General features: G+C 41.6%; 1 protein-coding gene across 1 annotated transcript in view; it reads left to right on the forward strand.

Annotated features, from left to right (window-relative positions):
* LOC102409035 (ATP-binding cassette sub-family C member 4-like) overlaps positions 1 to 20943 on the forward strand; it is a 183605-nt gene that overhangs the window by 14146 nt on the left and 148516 nt on the right. The window contains 5 exon segments of the mRNA XM_045162445.1: positions 6939 to 7163; positions 10833 to 10922; positions 13254 to 13417; positions 14545 to 14670; positions 16007 to 16256. Coding sequence (XP_045018380.1) covers positions 6939 to 7163; positions 10833 to 10922; positions 13254 to 13417; positions 14545 to 14670; positions 16007 to 16256 — 855 coding nt within the window.

Genomic DNA, 20943 nt, shown 5'->3' on the forward strand with positions numbered 1-20943 from the left:
ATATTTCACTCAAGCATTTTTTTCTTTGTCTGATATAGGTTGTGTCTGTTTTCTGCGTTTTCTTAATTTTTCTCATGAAGCAGAGTTGGTGGAGTTGGGTAAGAAACCTTTTAAGTATGTGTGGAAATGTAACGGAGAAACTATACTGACTAGGGAAATTTTAGCACTTAACCCTGTGAGAAGTTTCCCTAAGAAGCAGGAAATGGGGTCCAAAAGTCAAGTGCTTTCAGGAGGCTGAATACCAAGGATTTCACCAAGAAATGTCTACCCCGGAGACACTGAGATGCTTGTAGAATCTTGATCGAATGGTGTCTATTTTATATTAGACTTTTTAAAAAATCTTTCATGGTTTCATACTTGTGAAGAATTCCTATGAAGATGTAAGAACTCTATTCTCTACTGGTTTGTGGAAAGAATATTCACAGATCAAACTTAGAATGACATCAAAGATGAAGAGTTTTGGGGCACAATTGGTGATCTCGTGCCTGCTTATCCAGAAAGTCTTAACTTTGGTTAGTTCCAAGTTTGATAGTGAATATTTCCTCAGTTGATTTATTCCTCGATAGTTGAGGATTAGGATCAAGAATAGACAGAAGAATAGAAGCTATAGACCATGGACTGGCGTTACTCCTTAGTGAGTCTGCTTGCTCAACTGGGTGACTAAAGGCTTTCTCTCAGGAGATAAACCCAGACACTTAGGCGGTAATGGTCTGCTTTTATTTCCCACTTTTTTTTTTTTTTTTTTCTGGATTTGTTGCAGTTATCAGTATTCTTTTAGGTGGGTGACATTACTCTTAATCCTCCTGTAATTGCAACAATATTAGGATCAAATAACTGAGTAACAGACAGTTGAGAAATAGCCAACAAAGGTCCATCTAGTCAAAGCCATGCTTTTTCCAGTAGTCAGGTATGGATATGAGAGTTGGACTATAAAGAAAGCTGAGCAGCGAATAATTGATGCTTTTGAACTGTGATGTTGGAGAAGACTCTTGAGAGTCTCTTGAATAGCAACGAGATCCAACCATTCAATCCTAAAGGAAATGAGTCCTGAATATTCATTGGAAGGACTGATGCTGAAGCTGAAATTCCAATATTTTGGCCATTTGATGGAAAGACCTGACTCATTAGAAAAGACCCTGATGCTGGGAAAGGTTGAAAGCAGGAGCAGAATGAGATGACAGAGGATGAGATAGTTGGATGGCATCAATAACTCAATGGACATGAATTTGAGCAGTCTCTGGGGCTTGGTGATGAACAAGAAGGCCTGGCATTCTGCAGTCCATGAGGTCACAAAGAATTGGACATGCCTGAGCTACTGAACCAAACAGACAGCAGTGATTCCCAAGGAGAATCACAGTTCTAGGACACTTTGGGATGGCAGGTGTTACTGCTGCACTTCTGGTGGAGAGCCCCAGGTTTGTAGCCTGCAGCACTGGGCTGCCCTTGATCATATCTGGGCTGAGACTGCCATGTGTAGTTTGACTTTCTTGCTTCTCTGTGTAAGTCTCTAGTCTTCTGTCTCAGGAAACTGTATAAACAGTGTGTTTTATAATCTATGAGGGGCTCTTCTTAAGCCTCCAGGTGTTATTGATGGAGCTTGCTGGAAGTGTAACAGTGAGCCTTTGTGTTCTTGAGAACTGGTCATCAAACTCTGATATGCTCATCTTATTCATAATTCTTCCACTAAACGGTCTTCTCTTCTCTGGAGTAGATGAAATCTCCTGTGACCTTGTGGAAGGTAAGGCAGGTGTTACAGCCTGCGAACATGTGTGTAGAACAAGACAGAAGTTTAGGGCTACTGTGTCACAGCCTTTTGAGAGATGGGTTCAGCTTTCTGTAAATAATCTGATCAGGCACTAGTTAGTTGAGCAGAAAATGCATTTTAGTTATGCTTCATGTTTTGAGTTGTGAATTCTACTTCTCTTCTTTTTGTGGGTTCCTCAAATTTGTACAGACTGAAGAGAGCTATCAAAAGCAAACCCATCAGAGGACTTCCCTGGTGATCCAGTGGTTATGACCCCTTCCATGCAGGGGTCATGGGTTTGATCCCTGATTTAACTCAGATGACCATTATATCTACTACTGCGGGCAGGAATACCTTAGAAGAAATGGAGTAGCCATCATGGTCAACAGAAGAGTTCAAAATGCAGTACTTGGATGCAATCTCAAAAACAACAGAATGATCTCTGTTCGTTTCCAAGGCAAACCATTCAATATCACAGTAATCCAAGTCTATGCCCCAACCAGTAACACTGAAGAAGGTGAAGTTGAACGGTTCTATGAAGACCTCCAAGACCTTTTAGAACTAACACCCAAAATAGATGTCCTTTTCATTATAGGGGACTGGAATGCAAAAGTAGGAAGTCAAGAAACACCTGGAGTAACAGGCAACTTTGAGTTTGGAATATGGAATGAAGCATGGCAAAGACTAATAGAGTTTTGCCAAGAAAATGCACTGGTCATAGCAGACACCCTCTTCCAACAACACAAGAGAAGACTCTACACATGGGCATCACCAGATGGTCAACACCGAAATCAGATTGATTATATTCTTTGCAGCCAAAGATGGAGAAGCTCTACACAGTCAGCAAAAACAAGACTGGGAGCTGACTGTGGCTCAGATAATGAACTCCTTATTGCCAAATTCAGACTGAACTTGAAGAAAGTAGGGAAAACCACTAGACCATTCAGGTATGACCTACATCAAATCCCTTATGATTATACAGTGGAAGTGAGAAATAGATTTAAGGGACTAGATCTGATAGATAGAGTGCCGATTGAACTATGGACTGAGGTTCGTGATATTGTACAGAGACAGGGATCAAGACCATCCCCATGGAAAAGAAATTCAAAAAACCAAAATTGCTGTCTGGGGAGGCCTTATAAATAGCTGTGAAAAGAAGAGAAGTGAAAAACTAAGGAGAAAAGGAAAGATATAAGCATCTGAATGCAGAGTTCCAAAGAATAGCAAGGAGAGATAAGAAAGCCTTCCTCAGTGATCATTGCAAAGAAATAGAGGAAAACAACAGAATGGGAAAGACTAGAGATCTCTTCAAGAAAATTAGAGATACCAAGGGAACATTTCATGCAAAGATGGGCTCGATAAAGGACAGAAATGGTATGGACCTAACAGAAGCAGAAGATATTAAGAAGAGGTGGCAAGAATACACAGAAGAACTGTACATAAAAGATCTTCACGACAGATAATCACAATGGTGTGATCACTAACCTAGAGCCAGACATCCTGGAATGTGAAGTCAAGTGGGCCTTAGGAAGCATCACTATGAACAAAGCTAGTGGAGGTGATGGAATTCCAGTTGAGCTCTTTCAAATCCTAAAAGATGATGCTGTGAAAGTGCTGCACTCAATATGCCAGCAAACTTGGAAAACTCGGCAGTGGCCACAGGACTGGAAAAAGTCAGTTTTCATTCCAATCCCAAAGAAAGGCAATGCCAAAGAATGCTCCAACTACTGCACAATGGCACTCATCTCACATGCTAGTAAAGTAATGCTCAAAATTCTCCAAGCCAGGCCTCAGCAATACATGAACTGTGAACTTCCAGATGTTCACTTTTCCTGGAGGAAAAGTTATGACCAAGCTAGATAGCATATTGAAAAGCAGAGACATTACTTTGCCAACAAAAGTCCGTCTAGTCAAGGCTATGGTTTTCCCAGTGGTCATGTATGGATGTGAGAGTTGGACTGTGAAGAAAGCTGAGCACCGAAGATTTGATGCTTTTGAACTATGGTGTTGGAGAAGACTCTTGAGAGTCCCTTGGACTGCAAGGAGATCCAACCAGTCCATTCTGAAGGAGATCAGTCCTGGGATTTCTTTGGAAGGACTGATGCTAAAGCTGAAACTCCAATACTTTGGCCACCTTATGCGAAGAATTGACTCCTTGGAAAAGACTCTGATGTTGGGAGGGATTGTGGGCAAGAGGAGAAGGGGACTACAGAGGATGAGATGGCTGGATGGCATCACTGACTCAATGGACGTGAGTCTAAGTGAACTCCGGGAGTAGGTGATGAACAGGGAGGCCTGGTGTGCTGTGATTCACGTGGTCACAAAGAGTCAGACATGACTGAGCCACTGAACTGAACTGAACTGAACTGGGGAATTAAGATAACACATTCCTCAGGGCAACTAAGCTGGTGCTTCTCAACTAGAGAAGTCTGAGTGCTACACTGAAGACCCAACACAGCAAAAAAAAAAAAAAAAAGTTTCATGCTGGAGATTTCATGGTGGATGATGTTTTGCAGTCAAGTAAGTAGACCAGCTAAAGTTGATAGAGATGAAATCTAGACATTAATTGAGAACAGCAATGTTATATCTCAATATCATGTGGGAGATAGTCAACATATTTAAACTATCCAAAAAAAAAAAAAATTTGAAAGTCATTTGACCATTTTGGTTTTATTAATCACTTTGATAATTGATTTCCACATAAGTACAGTTCAGTTCAGTTGCTCATTTGTGTCTGACTCTGCGACCCCATGGGCTGCAGCATGCCAGGCCTCCCTGTCCATGACCAACTCCAGGAGTTTACGCAAACTCATGTCCATTGAGTTGGTGATGCCATCTACCATCTCATCCTCTGTCGTCCCCTTCTCTTCCTGCCTTCAATCTTTCTCAGCGTCAGAGTCTTTTCCAATGAGTCAGTTCTTCCCATCAGGTGGCCAAAGTATTGGAGTTTCAGCTTCAGCACCCGTTCTTCCAAGGAACACCCAGGACTGATCTCCTTTAGGATGGACTGGTTGGATCTCCTTGCTATCCAAGGGACTCTCAAGAGTCTTCTCCAACACTACAGTTCAAAACATCAATTCTTTAGCATTTAGCTTTCTTTATAGTCCAATTCTCACATCCATACATGACTACTGGAAAAACCATAGCCTTGACTAGACAGACAATTTTTGGTAAAGTAATGTCTCTGCTTTTAATATGCTGTCTAGATTGGTCATAACTTTCCTTCCAAGGAGTAAGCCTCTTTTAATTTCATGGCTGCAATCAAGATCTGTAGTGATTTTGGAGCTCAAAAAAATAAAGTCTGCCACTGTTTCCCCATCTATTTGCCATGAAATGATGGGAACGGATGCCATGATCCTAGTTTTCTGAATGTTGAGTTTTAAGCCAATGTTTTCACTCTCCTCTTTGACTTTCATCTAAAGGCTCTTTAGTTCTTCTTCACTTTCTGCCATAAGGGTGGTGTCATCTGTATATCCCAGCAATCTTGCTTTCAGCTTATGCTTCATCCAGCCCAGAGCTGCTCATGATGTACTTTGCATATAAGTTAAATAAGCAGGGTGACAATATACAGCCTTGGTGTACTCATTTTCCTATTTGGAACCAGTTTGTTGTTCCATGTCCAGTTTTCTAACTGTTGCTTCCTGACCTGCATACAGATTTCTCAGGAGGCAGGTCAGGTGGTCTGGTATTCCCATCTATTGAAGAAATAGATTCCTATTTTCCACAGTTTATTTTGATGCACACAGTCAAAGGCTTTGGCATAGTCAACGAAGCAGAAATAGATGTTTTTCTGGAACTCTCTTGCTTTTTCAGTGATCCAGAGGGTGTTGGCAGTTTAATATCTGGTTCCTCTGCCTTTTCTAAAACCAGCTTGAATATCTGGAAGTTCACGGTTCACATATTGCTGAAGCCTGGCTTGGAGAATTTTGAGCATTGCTTTATTAGTGTGTGAGATGAATACAATTGTGCAAAAGTTTGAACATTTTTTGACATTGCCTTTCTTAGAGATTGGAATGAAAACTGACCTTTTCCAGTCCTGAGGCCACTGCTGAGTTTTCCAAACTTGCTGGCATATTGAGTGCAGCACTTTCACAGTATCATTTTTTTAGAATTTGAAATAGCTCAACTGGAATTCCACCACTTCCACTAGCTTTGTTCATAGTGATGCTTCCTAAGGCCCACTTGACTTCACATTCCAGGATGTTGGTTCTAGGTGAGTTTCACACCATCGTGATCATCTAAGTTATGCGAGGGGAAAAAACCTTCTTGATCATATTTCTGCATGCAATTATCTATGGAAATGTAACTATTAATAAAATGCTCCTTTTCAAAAACAAATTATGGGTAATGAATAAAGAATACTGTACACTAATGTTCAATGGAAGAGATCCTGGGGTAAATGAAATTAACTACCGTGAACCGCACCAAAGTCTGGTCTTCATCCAAAGAAGGTGATGTTGTGTATATGATGAGACTGTAAGGGAGTCCTCTATTATGAGCTGCTTTTGAAAACCAACAGTTAATTCCAATGAGTACTTCTCCCAGTTAGGCCAACTTAAAGCAGCACTTGATGGAAAGTGTTGGAATTAGTCAACAGAAAATACATAATATAAGACCACATGTTTTTTTGATGATCAGGCAAAAGCTGTCATAGCCTGGCCTGGAAGTTCTGACTCATCTGCCATATTCACTAGACTTTGCACTTTCAGGTTTCCATTTATTTATTTTTTTTACAATATCTGTTAGTGGAGAAAATTTTACTTCCCCATAAAACTGTAATAGGTACCTGAAATAGTTCTTTGCTCAAAAAGATATAAAGTTTTGGGAAGATGGAATTATTAAGTTGCCTGAAAAATGGCAGAAGAGAGTGGAACAGAACTTTGAATACGTTGTTCAACAAAGTTCTTGGTGAAAATGAAAAATGTGTCTCTTATTTTTACTTAAAAATAAAAAGAACTTTTTGGCCAACCCAATACTAAGGTTGTATTGTCTTTGAATGTGAGGTTTTGGTTACATTAAAACTTTATCTGCTTGTCTTACTGGAAATAGTGAATCTGTGTATTTTTCTTTTAGATTAGCCATGAATGTAGCATTTTGTCAAGATGGGTTTTTAACATGCTAATAATAAAAGTAACGTTTGTGTTAAGAAAAACTGGCATGACTTGTGGTTCTAATCAAGGCTTTTTTCTTTTAGGAAGGCACCAAGGTGGTTCTGCCCATATTTTTGGGGAAAATTATTAGTTATGTTGAAAACTATGATCCTTCCAATTCTGCCGCTTTGCATGAAGCCTACGGCTACGCGGCAGCGCTGAGCGCCTGCGTGCTCGTGTGGGCCGTTCTGCACCACTTGTGCTTCTACCACATGCAGCGCGTGGGGATGAGGCTGAGAGTAGCCGTGTGCCATATGATCTACCGCAAGGTGAGTGTCGCTTGGTACCACGGTGTGTCCCTCTCTTGAGGAATCAGGAACATTTGGGGAAAGTTCTCTGTAAATTACAAATTTTGTAACTGGGATTGTTTACACCTTCCTAGAGAAGCTTGCTTTTGCATCAAGCCATGTTTGTTGTTGTTGAAGCAAACTTTACCAATAAATAATGAAAAGTTTTCTTTTGAGATCAAGTGTGGACTGTCCTTGACAACTTTTAGCCATAGGCTGTCACATAATAACCACTAAACTTGTACTGTAAAATATTAAATTAATATTCAAGAATAAGTATTAAAAGTATCAAGTTGATTTTCAATGTCTTCATGCCCAAATCCCATAGTGCTGTTTATGGAATTTTTTTGTTGTCATTCATTAATGCCTTCAGTTACATCAAATTTGTATTTAAAAGTAAACTTCAGAGATTGGATCTATAAAACTATATCTAAGAGCAGAGAATGATAAAGGCAATGATTCTAATTTTAAAAGACCCATCTAATTATATTCAATATAATTATGTTTGCTAGAGAAAAATATAAAGAGAATTCATGCTAAATATAGACTCACTCCTTATATTTTATAGATAGTTTTTGTTAATGGTATGAAAGAAAATAGGATATTTGAGATGAAACTTGAAGTTTTACATTGTTTTATGAATTCCAGAGATAATTTGTTGCTCTTCATTTAAATTATTTTAATACAATATTTCCTTTTATATTTAGTATGCATTGTAGCAGTTTTAATAAGAACTGATTTAATGTGTTTAGTGATTTTGTATTGAGAAATGCCATGAAATTATTCCATAGTTTACCCTTGTCTAAACTAGTGTAAAAAGAGTAAGGCTTTCAGGTATCTTTACAAAGGTATTGCCACAGGTATATCAGTGTCAAGAGCTGAAGGGCTCTGTATAAACTTGATCCTGGATATGTCTTTGCCTTAGACTGTTTCAAAAAAATCCTTATTTGACTGTATTGTATCCTTGAAATTTTCAAAGAGAGTAGATCTTAAATGTTCTCACCACACATGTTAAATAGGATAACTATATTAGGTAGTGGATACTTTAAGTGGTTTTACTACAGTAACCATTCCCCAGTGTGTATTTATACCAAAGTATCATGTTGTAACCTTAAACATATGCAATTTTTATTAATAAATAAAGTCCGCATTGAAAGACAAAACCAAGCAGCTTAAATTGAAAATATTGCTTCTTTTACCTGGTTGCTGCTTATCTAGAGCTTCTTCAGAATACTTTTTTCAGAAGTGAGATGTCTTCTCCTCATCTTTCCTTGAGCAGAGTCTTGTACTTTTCAGGATTGTGTGAAACTGGGGACCTGGCATCTCACTGTCTTGTCTGACAAAAGCATTTGAGCTGCTTTCCTTCTGGGTGATCTGGAAGTTGTAGCTGTGCCCGCATACTGCAATCAGAGGTCTTCACTGTCATTCATCATCATCTTTGTTATTCTGTTGCATCTTTAACCATTTAGGAGATGGATACTCAGATTTCCCCACAAATTGGCTATATGTTTGTCTTTCCAGATCATACTTAACTCTCATAATAGTTGTGAAATTTTACCTGAACCGTGTTGTGAAACCTTAAGTTAGGTGTGAGGTGATGGTTTAGTGAAAGCTCACTCTTTGCTGCACAGGTGAGCCATTGTCTACCTGTGTTTCTTCCTCTTCCCACCACACTTTGGAATCTTGCCTTTGGGAAATGTGATCTGACCTGGCACGTTGGCTTATGTGAATGTAAATATCTCCCAAGAAGTTCATTTACTGCCTTGATTTTACCTAAATGTTGGCCCTATATGAAGTCAGGAATTATAAGGATTATAATAACATGGACATAACTTGAAATTCCATAAACCTGGAAAAGACAAATTTCCTCATGCACAGCCTTGCACGTAGAGTCCTGCTGGGGTGCAGAAACAAGACACTTCTTTTCAGGTTACAGGTGGGCTGATTCTTTAGGGCACAGCTGGTGCTGCCGAGCAGCTCTGAAAGGCCCCTCTGAACTTCTGTGGTTCATGCTCAGGCCCCACCTCCTGATCCCTGGTCCTGGGGAGGAATCAGATTGGGCATTAGAAATGGAGTGGCTGCTAAGCCCGTAGCCATAGTTTGTTATGACCATGGATTCCAGGCTGGGGCAGATCTCCAGGAGGTCTCTAAGGCTGCACATATTCCACTCCTAAAATGGCCCATTCAGCATTTTGTGCTCTTTGCAGCTGAATTTTGAATGATTGTGAAGGAGGTATCGTATGTGAAAATGACTTGCCATTTATTGATTAATACATTTCCACAGCTTTGGTAAAATTACCTCTGGCTTTTGATCATTGTTTTTGTTGTTGTTGTGGTGGTAAAATACTCCCAGTGTAAAGTTGACCATTTTCACTCCTTTTAAGTACAGCATTTAGTGACATTAGGTACACCCACATTGCTATGTAGCCATCACCATTATTCATCTCTGGAACTTTTTCTTTTTCTCAAACTGAACCTCTGCATCCATTAAACACTAGGTCCCCAACCCCTCTCCCCACACCCAGCACCATTCTACTTCTTATCTCTGTGAATTTGAGTACTTCAGTACTTCATGTAAGTGGAATCATACAGCGTTTGTCATTTTGTGTGAGGCTTATGCTCTGTAGCACGATGTCTTCACGGTTCATCCATGTTGTGGCAGGTGTCAGAACTTAATTCCTTTTTAAGGCTCAATAGTCTTCCACTATAGGCCTATGCAACATTCTGTGTGTTTGCTCATCTGTCAGTGGACAGTTGTTTCCACCTTTTAGCTATTGTGAACATTGCTGCTGTGAATATGAGTGTACAAATTGTCTGTTCAACGTTGTGTTTTTAGTTTTCTTGAGTGTATCCCTGGTAGTGTAATTGCTGTATTCTATGCTAATGTCATGTTTAATTTTTGAGGAATTTCCATATTCTCTTCCATTGTGGTTATATCATTTTACCTTCTCACTTGATCATTGTTTTCTTCTTTAACTTGAGGAGTAGAGAAAAGGTTTCTTATGAAGTATGACATTTTATTTGGATCAGTGGCTCTAGCTGGTCTGTTGAAGCAGCTCCTGCTGTCTTTTCAGCTTCCTCAGATCTCTAGGGCATTTTTCTGACTAAATAAAGGGATTGAGCAACATAGGTTGTGTATTTTGTAAAATCAGCAGACTGGCATCAAGACCACAGTTTCCTCACAGGAACAGTGTTTTGAACATCATACTTGCTCATTTCAGAATGAAGAAACTAAGCTCAAAGTGATTAAATATTGTCACCCACAGGATGAATGATTGAATCCAAGTCTCCGAATTTCTTTCCTAAGGCAACCTCTCCAGTCTCATCCAATTTGGCTAAAAATTGCTTAGTTGGGTCCTAAGTCTAAACCTACACCCTTTAACCTTCAGACAGGTGCAAGTTCACTGAAACAGGGGGTGGATTTTGCTTTTACCTCCTGCTCCTCCCTTTGCTGTCCTTGTAGTTGGGGCTGCTGCCACACTGAGGAGTTAGAGGCTGAAGAAGGGTCCCTAGAGCCCTGCTGTCAGGGGTCATCCTGCTCCTGCTGACACCATTCAAGACCCTTGGAACACATGCTCCATTGTGTTATGTTCTAAGATGACTTGGTATCACCTTGAGAATCCAGATCTCTGTCTCCCTCTCTCATTTCAGGCCCTTCACCTGAGTAGCCCAGCCATGGGGAAGACCACCACAGGCCAGGTAGTCAACCTGCTGTCCAATGATGTGAACAGGTTTGACCAGGTAAGCTGCCCCTGAGGGATCCTCTTCCGTTTCCTATTTTTCTCACTGGGTTCAGCTTATTGGGATGCCAGGTGCCAGGGTTTGGTGTCAGCCAGGGTTCTGTTGAGGATGTAAGACAAAGGTTCTATTTATCCAACTTTCACTTCTCTGTGTGCAAATTCGATGTAATTATATGTATTGTTTCATAAGTGAGAGTTTTGTTTTTCTGATAATAAATGGCAGCAGTGTTCTTGCCCAGCTTGGTTAGTGTCCTAAGAGGTCCTCCTGGAGTGGCCCTTCTTGGCATGTGGTGTAGGTGTTGCTGAACTGTCTTCCTCCTCCTCTAGGTGATGAAGCCCTGGTGGGCAGGGATTGTTTTTTCCCCTGCACCCTGTTCAGTGCCTGCTGCATAGGGAGCCTTCAAGTGGGTGGTCCCCAGACACAACCTCCTCTCTGCTGTCCCCACACACTCCTTTTTCCACTGACCTTAAGCATAGATCACATGACCCAGAACATCGTAGCTGTTGGTCAGATCTGTGTTGTAGTAGACACTTTTCTATCCAGTATTCATTCATCAAACATGAAGTAAGGCCCCTACTCACTTTCAGGGATGAATAAAGCTTAGTTTCTGCCCTATAGAAGCCACAGTCTATCAAGGAGGTAAATACACAAGTAATTACTGGAGAGAGCAGTAGGTACCATAATACAGGCTTTCCTGGGATGCTGGGGAGCCCAGGGGAGATGAGGGCTAAACTCTGGAATGCAGAGCATTTGGAGAAGCCTTGAGCTCATCTGTGTTGTGGTCAAAATCCACATCTTCCTTCATTGCTGCTTATATGATTATCCCGGGACATCCCTGAAGTCAGCCCTGTGCTGCCTGAAACAGTATCATCTGGGGTGGACACTTGGATTTCTGCTTTAGCAGGTTTAAAACACAGTGAGATAATTTCTATTTAGGTTTCTGTCTGTTCCTTCAGAGCATATTGTTTCTATTCTCTGTCCTTAATGGCTTTTATACCATCACAAAGAGAGGCTATACCAAAGAATGCTCAAACTACCGCACAATTGCATTCATCTCACACGCTAGTAAAGTAATGCTCAAAATTCTCCAAGCCAGGCTTCAGCAATACATGAACTGTGAAATTCCAGATGTTCAAGCAGGTTTTAGAAAAGGCAGAGGAAACAGAGATCAAGTTGCCAACATCTGCTGGATCATTGAAAAAGCAAGAGAGTTCCAGAAAAACATCTATTTCTACTCTATTGACCATGCAAAAGACTTTGATTGTGTGGATCACAATAAACTGTGGAAAATTCTGAAAGAGATGGGAATACCAGACCACCTGACATGCCTCTTGAGAAACCTGTATGCAGGTCAGGAAGCAACAGTTAGAACTGGACATGGAACAACAGACTGGTTCCAAATAGGAAAAGGAGTACGTCAAGGCTGTGTATTGTCACCCTGCTTATTTAAATTCTATGCAGAGTACATCATGAGAAACGTGGGGCTGGAAGAAGCACAAGCTGGAATCAAGATTGCCGGGAGAAATACCAATAACCTCATATATGCATATGACACCACCCTTATGGCAGAAAGTGAAGATGAACTAAAGAGCCTCTTAATGAAAGTGAAAGAGGAGAGTGAAAAAGTTGGCTTAGCTCAACATTCAGAAAACTAAGATCATGGTATCCAGTCCCATCACTTTATCACAAATACAGTGGCTGATTTTATTTTTGGGGGGTCCAAAATCACTGCAGATGGTGACTGGAGCCATAAAATTAAAAGACACTTACTCCTTGGAAGGAAAGTTATGACCAACCTAAATAGCATATTCAAAAGCAGAGACATTACTTTGTCAACAAAGGTCCGTCTATTCAAGGCTATGGTTTTTCCAGTGGTCATGTATGGATGTGAGAGTTGGACTACAAAGAAAGCTGAGTGCCAAAGAATTGATGCTTTTGAACTGTGGTGTTGGAGAAGACTCTTGAGAGTCCCTTGGACTGCAAGGAGGTCCAACCAGTCCATCCTAAAGGAGATCAGGCCTGGGTGTTCATTGGAAGGACTAATGTTGAAGCTGAAACTCCAATACTTCGGCCACCTGATGCGAAGAGCTTACTCATTTGAAAAGACCCTGATGCTGGGAATGATTGAAGGCAGGAGGAGAAGTGGATGACAGAGGATGAGATGGTTGAATGGCTCACCGACTTAATGGACATGAGTTTGGGTAAACTCCGGGAGTTAGTAATTTACAGGGAGGCCTGGTGTGGTGCGGTTCATGGGGTCACAAAGAGTCGGACTGGGTGACTGAACTGAACTGAACTGAACTGGAAGTGGCTTTGTCTTTCTCTTTTAAGGTAACGATGTTCTTGCACTATCTGTGGGTGGGGCCACTGCAGGCTGTCGCAGTGACTGCCCTGCTCTGGATGGAAATAGGAATATCATGTCTTGCCGGGATGGCTGTTCTCATTATTCTTCTGCTTTTGCAAAGCTGCTTCGGGAAGTTGTTTTCATCACTCCGGTAAGAGAAACACTTCTTTTAAAAATTGATAATATATAATTGGTAACATCCATAGTCTGCTTGATGCTTTTGTTCAAAAACAAGACAAATACCTTCTCTAGTCTCTTCTTTGTGTGAGTTGTAGACCCTACAGGCTTAACCAGTGGAGGCTCCAGCCTTAAAATGAAGGCTGATCCTGAAACAGGAACAGGGAAGGCATTCACTGGGTCCTCTGGGCACCGTGTCTGAAAAAGTAGAGTGTCCTTCAGCAGAATTTACCCATGTCCAAGTTATTTAAATATTGGTAAATAGTAATAATCTTGTAGCCCCATTTCTCACTGAATAGATTTTTGTTATGCTTGTGTTGGAGCCTTTCAGGTATTTATTCATGTTTCCATTGAGTTATAAGCACCCCCAGGGCCAGGCTGATCTCCATTGTGTCTTTATGAGGCCCCACAGTCACAGCAGCACATGTGACAGAAAAGTGGCTGGTGGTGAAGAGCCTTCTAGTGCTGAGTTAGTCTGAAGCAGGTCCCAGACGGTTGGAGGTGGGTGGTTGTCAGGTGATGGAGATATTGTGCTGTTTGAAGGTCACTGAGTTGTGTTTGTTGTGTGTGTGTGCAGTTCTGTGCTTGGTGTCTTTCTTTATTTGGAATTTCCTTTCCTGTCTTTGCTGGAGAGATAGATGCTCTCTATCCTTCGAGGCCCTGTTCCAGTGCTACCAGGTCTCTGAAGCTCTTCTTGTTCTCCTTTCCTGGTGGAATTAACAGCCCCATCTTTTCTGCTCCCCAGAGCTTCTTTCCTATTTTATTACAGCACAGACTCTGTCTTCCTGGGTGTCTTTCTGTCTCCCTACCTGACCGTGACCTCTTTGAGCAGATGGTTTGTATCTGACACATTTCAGATTTTTCTTAGCCCATGCTGCACATTCTCCAGGTTACTTCTTGAAATGGACTGAATGGTTGACTTCCTAGTTGAAGCCTTTTTCTCCATTTGTACTTTGAGTAGGACCTGCCTGTGTTCTAAGTGCAAAAGGGCTGTAGAGAATAATTTTATTCCTAGCCCCGCCCCCATGCCCACTCCTGCTGCTGCTACTGAGGAAAGTTGAGCTGTGGTCACTAAGGCTCCTCTCACGTCTGTCCCCTCAGGAGTAAGACTGCTGCTCTCACAGACGAGAGGATCAGGACCATGAGTGAAGTCATAACTGGCATCAGAACAATAAAAATTAATGCTTGGGAAAAGTCATTTATAGATCTTATTACCAGACTGAGAAGGTAAGTTTATATATATAGATATCACTCCATATTTTCATGCTTTATTTCCTATTCTATTGGATACTTTAGATGTCTTACCAAAGAAGTATTTAAGTTCATCTTCACATTAAGGTGAACATAAATACTAACTATTCACTGCATCCCCTACATGTTGCAGGAGGGTTAAGAATAGTGGAGATATAATTTACCCTGCTCTTTCATTTGCCATCTTTTCAAAGGAAAAAAAAATATATGCTTCTTACTTATATAGAAATTAAATTCTAAGTAGTTCTTAATACCTCAAATCCCAATAAGCATTGCTTTTAACATAGTATTTGAGACAAAGACATTCAAACTAAAATTGTAATTTATGGTGATGGCTGATAACCAGGAAGATTATAGAGACTTGGTATACTTGTATTGAGCTGAACTGTATGAATCACTATTGTTCGTTGTTGCTGTGCTTAGTCGCTCAGTTGGATCTGACTCCTTGTGACCCCATGGACTGTAGCTCGCCAGGCTTCTCTGGCCATGGGACTTCCTAGGCAAGAATACTGGAGTGGGTTGCCATTTCCTCCTCCAGAGGATCTTACAGACCCAGGGATTGAACCCGTGTCTCCTGCATTGGAAGTGGATTCTTACCACCATGAAAGCTCATGAATCACTATTATTCAATTCAAATGGAGCTATGAAAATACTGTCCCTTTTGTTCTGCTTCATGTCTTTAGACTATTTTTCCATCGTTCATTTAAATATCTGATGAGCATTTCTCTGACCCCACCTTGTCACCTCTCACTTTGCACCTTTGCAGAGCCCATCTTCCTTCTACTCTGGCCTCCAAGCCTGACTCCAGCTCATCTTCAGGGTCCATGTGTGTGTGACTTGCCCTGACTCCACTGCTCCGAGTTACATATTCCAGCTCTGGGCTCCCTTGGGGGCTGTGATGACCATCTCTGTCTATTGTCTCCTAATTTTGTGGTTGCTAGGTCTCTTCGCCCATAAGTTCATGAGCGCCTGGAGGGGACAAGCTATGTCTTTCTGTAAGGAGCCTGGCACAGGCTTGTGATTATGAAAGTTTGTTTAATGAATGTTCAGACCCCGTTGGATTGACCCAAAATTGTTTGAAATTGTGACAGAAAGCCTCTTACTTGAAAGAGTGAAGTGGGGATGAAGTGTGTGGTCCTGGTGTTGGCCAGACCCCTGAGTGTGCACTATGCTAATGTCTCCATGATGTGAAGGATGGTTCATCTTAATCTGTGTCCATTCCCTAGAAAGGGGCCACTTACACAGGGCACTGAATTCATGTCTTGTATGCTGATGCTTCTTATAAAACCTTTGTCCTACTTTCTTTTTACAGTAAGGAAATTTCCAAGATTCTGAAAAGTTCCTACCTTAGAGGCATGAATTTGGCATCATTTTTCACTGTGAGCAAAATCATGATTTTTGTCACCTTCATCGCCAATGAGCTCCTTGACAACCTGATCTCAGCCAGCCAGGTGTTTGTGGTGGTGATGCTGTTCGAGGCTCTGAGGTTCTCGAGCACCCTCTACTTCCCCATGGCCATCGAGAAGGTGTCAGAGGCCGTCGTCAGCATCCAAAGAATCAAGGTTTAGTGAAAAATAACTTTTTAAAGTTATAGGTGGATTTTACATAAAATGCCTCTTTTATGTGGTGTCACTGTGTGCCAGTTAGGTGAGACTTAACTCTTTCAGTGCCAAGTTGGCAGTCTTTCCAAAATGTATGTATTTCCCTCTTTTCTTAGGTAAAGTGTGTTAAAAGTACTGTAAGATCCATGCTTGTTTAGGACCGGTAGTATAAATAGCAGCAGCACAGGCTCTTGACATGCAGTGATGGCTGCAGGATGATTAAAATGTCTAAAGGCAGGAGAAGCGAACAGATGCATCTCGTGTGCTGACTGGAATGACTAGGCAGTGACCGTGCACAGTCCTGGGGTGACTACGATTCCTCTCTGGTCTGGGAGGGGAGGAACTTGCTGAGAAGTCCCTGTTCCCTGGGCAGGAAGAGTGGCCTCAGATTCACTTAGTTCTCTGTGTTTAAAAATGGAGTCTTTCCTCCAAAAGATATTTTCTTGTTGATTTCTGACTCAATATTTTTATTCCTGTCATTATATTACTTAGTGTCTAAGCCTGTCTCTAGCTGCCCTCTTCCTTTCAAACTTGTAACTCCGACCATACTTACTGTCTCCTCTTTAAAACTAAATGTCCCTGAGTATTCAGGGGTAAATAAACTAAATGTCCCTAAGTAGTCACACAATGCCTGGCACACGGTAGGTGCTCAAGTATTTCTGTTTAAAATTAAGATTAAATCAGCTCTGTAAAAATGAATGATTTATTATGACCTCATAAGCCCAAGAACTCTCTCTATTTTTCACTAAGTAAGGAAGGGGGACCCATGGTCCTGGCCTTGGATGATTCCAATAGGATTGCAAAGCACTCATTTAAAGTCTTCAGTAACTTTAACATCTAGTAACAACCTGTCTCTGAGGTTGTTTTCCATTACCAGCTACAAGCAAATTAGTCTTTTTGGTAGTATCAACTTTCTACTGGCCATTTAACTTCAGCTTTTTCATCAGACTGAGTCTTGGAGAAAAATCCAGCCAGCACGTCTGGCGCCTTTACAAGCTGATCATGTGTTGAATGGGGTCTCATTTAACCCTTGGAAGACTGTGACATCTGTTCACCTCAGAGGTATTGTTTGTGGACAGGTGCTCAATAAATTTAATTCTTCACATAAGGCATACTTTTCCTTTTCTTTATTTTTTGTTTGAAATTGGGGTGTTTCTATTTTAATGTATACAGATGGAATATTGATGTCTTGGTTACATGCTTAAGCTGAAACTGGAATTTGATTCTGTCTAGACCAGATATATAACATATACGTTACTCTCCAGGGCCCTCAGTCTTTTTAATCAATAGAAGTTGATAATAGGCCAGACGAGAAATTCAAGCAAGGCTTCACTGAGGCTTGTGCTGCAGCACAAAGTATGAAAACAAGAAACTGATGCCCTGTTGATGCTTTGAGAAGAGAGGGCTGGTTCCTTAAGTGGGGTGAGGGTAGGGGAGGATTGGTGGTTTGAGCCACAGGGGTGACTTATGTGGTTTGCCCCCTGTCTGGTAGGTGTCATGTACCAAGATCGTGCACAGTTCCCTGCTTTGCTCCCAGCAGCTCAGAAATGCCAGTTAGCTTGTGATGATTTTGTACCTTATTGTTCATGATTGCCTTTGCATATGTGCAGGTATGTTTAGTCCCTTAGGATTTCTTTGTATTTTGTTGCTCAAGGAGACGTTTGTCCAGATGCAAGCACTCCAGTAGAGGGTCCCAGGTCCCAGCCTGTCTCATCACCTTTTGCTTGTTGCTGTGTCAGCTTAGACTGTGTAAGGCTGTAGCCATGAAGTCAGTGGTTGGATGGTTTGAAGAGCCATGCAGTCTGTTCCTTCCTTAGCTGAGCCCTTGATGGGCTGACTGTGCAAGGCTAGGTCTTAGCTGGAGTTGGGACTGTAAAAGCACACGAATGATGTAGTGTCTCCCCTCTGTGTGACCTAGTATTCCTCAGGGGATTCAGAGGTAGGGAGGGCAGTGCCAGCTGGGGATGTGCTGAGCTGATTTCAGTAGGGTTAGTATTTGAGATGGACTAGAAGGGTGGGTGGGGTCAGTACTCAGGGTGTCCAGGCAGAGGCCGCCTGGGGAGCATGGACTTAGGTGCAGGTGAGCCACTGGGGCGGTGGGTGGAGAGGGGGCGGGGTGGGGTGTTAAGCTTGTGGACACTCTCTGAGGGGCTGTAAGGAGATCGGGAGGGAGTGTCTTGGGGTGGAGTCAGTGATGTTGGGGAGGACTGGGGAAGGAACTAGCAAAAGAAAAGTTGCATTATTGAAGTAACTAATAGTGAGTGAGATTCTGAAATTATGTTGTTTCAAGAGGAAAAGAGAGTTGGGAGAGAGATGAATTGTGTCAGAACAGGCGATGGTGGTGGGGAGAAAGAACTCAGGCTGTGGTGGTTGAAAGCCTGCAAACGTGTCCTCATACCACTCTCCGTCCATCCTGCCTCCTGGTGGACATGGGCTCCGGGCGGGTAGGAGTCACTGTGCTCAGTGTTAGGTTCTCAGTGAGCTATGATGAGTGGAGGAAGGAATGAATGAAAGCATCTTCCACCAGCTGATATTTGACAGAAATGCAAGGATCCTGTCTTTCTTTTCCTGCACAAGGGTTTTCACATTCAGTTTTGACCAGTTCTTTTTAAGTAGAAGTTTGCAATCACATTTATGACTCTGAGGCACGATAGATGGGGTGTCAAGATGTTTAAGGTAGTAGATTACTATTTATGTGTCATTTTCTTTCTCAAACATCCTCACATGCTTGTTTAAGTTTTTCCCCATATGGGTTAGGATTTGGTTTACCTGTGGGTCCCAGAGGTAACCATGCTAAAGCTGCTTACAGGGGTCGTTTGCTTTTCTCTCATGCAAGAATCCTGTGAGGCTCTGTATGGGTTTCCTGGGGCTGCGGATACAAAGTACCACAAAACATGTGGCTTAAAACCACAGGAATGTTTTGTTTCCCAGTCCTGGAGGCTAGAAGTCTGAAATCAAGCTATCAGCAGAGTCAGGATCCCTCTGAATCCGATAAGGGAGCATCCTTTCTTGCCTCTGCTAGCTCTGAGTTGTTGCAGGCAAACCTTGGTGTTCCTTGACTTGAAAGCCATCACCCCAGCCTCTGTCTCCATCATCAGGTAGCTGTTTTTTGTGTGTCTGTCTGTCTCTGCATTTCTCATAAGGACTCCAGTCATATTGGATTCAGGGTCCACCCTACTCTACTGTGATCTCGCTTTAATTGATTACATTTCCAACAACCAAATTTCCAAATAAAGTCACATTTTGAGCTAACTGGAGTTAGGATGTACCTTTTATGTGGTGATACAACTCTCCCCATAGCAAGTCCCATGGCTAGTGTGAACCTCCATGGTGTCAGGACCCAGACTCTTTCTCTCTTCTTATGTTACTCCACTGCATGTGACCTTGACCCCGCTGGCAGCCCCCAAGGCCCAGGCTGAGGCAGAGGAAGGTCCTGGTCACTGTCACTCTCCACGGCCCTGAATTTAGTCACATGGCTGCTCCTGTCTGCTCGGGAGCCTCGAGACAGAGGGAGGGCATCCCTCCAGGCTGCCACATGCAGGTAAAATCTAGGTTTGTTACCTCAGAAGAACAAGAGCAGATTTCAAGGACAGCCAGCAGTCTCTGCCTCTTGTTCACAGTTTTGGGGACCTTGGGGAGTGGGAGTGGTCTAAGTTGTTTGTTCAGTTTCTCTATTGCTCTAGCTTTTCTCATTGAATTATATCTAGCATTTGCAAGGCAAGAGGGAATTTTCTTGTATGTGTTTGTCAGCTTTGTAGCAATTTGTAAGATTTTGTTTTATTCAACTACTGTGCATCAGTTAGTTGCAAAGTGGTGTAGAAGATACCAAGAAGTGAGAGATGCAGCCATTCTTGCTGTGGAGGAAAGAGGGCATGGACTAAGAAGAGGCAGTGATTGTGAAAAGATGCTTGTGAAATATTTTTTAAGACATAGAAACTTACACAGTTTTCTTTTTAGAATGATGACTTAGTAATAATGACAAGCAGTGATGTGGTATTGACACCCACAAGGGGGAAAGCAGAGTGTACAGGGTATGCACTCAGAGTCTCTGTCGTTGGTCTTGTGTTCCCAGCCTGTCCTGTGCCACCTGCTTCCTGACGGCCTGGGGAGGGCCTTCCTCTCTGTGTTCTAGCAGTGTTGCATGGTGCTTGGCACATGGTGGGATTCAGTTAGTATTTATGAAATAATTTCCTACCAGCTCACCTGTTTATTGTTGGTAACACAAAAGTAAAACAATAAAAATGTCCAGGTTCTACATGTATTGGAGTTTGAAGCCATATTGTCTTCTTAGAGAGGAACCAGTACACTTGCTGAGAAAGTAACAAAGATAGCCTCATGGCCAGGAATTCTTATTTATTTATTTTATATACACACACAGACACACAGACATACACACATACATACTCTATATATGTGTATATATGATATGTTATATATATATATATACACACACATATATATATATATATGCTATACTCTGTTATATACTTAGTTGTACATATAATAATGATATATTTAATATTTCTCATGTGAACCAAGACCTAATAAAATACAGCTGTAAAATGATAGGTAGGTATAAATAATAGGTATAAAACTTTTTATAGCCAATTCCATAGAAGCAGTTGTTTTGTTTGTAATTTGTTCTTGC

Source organism: Bubalus bubalis, chromosome 13, assembly GCF_019923935.1.
Source record: "Bubalus bubalis isolate 160015118507 breed Murrah chromosome 13, NDDB_SH_1, whole genome shotgun sequence".
In the NCBI taxonomy this organism is placed as follows: domain Eukaryota; kingdom Metazoa; phylum Chordata; class Mammalia; order Artiodactyla; family Bovidae; genus Bubalus; species Bubalus bubalis.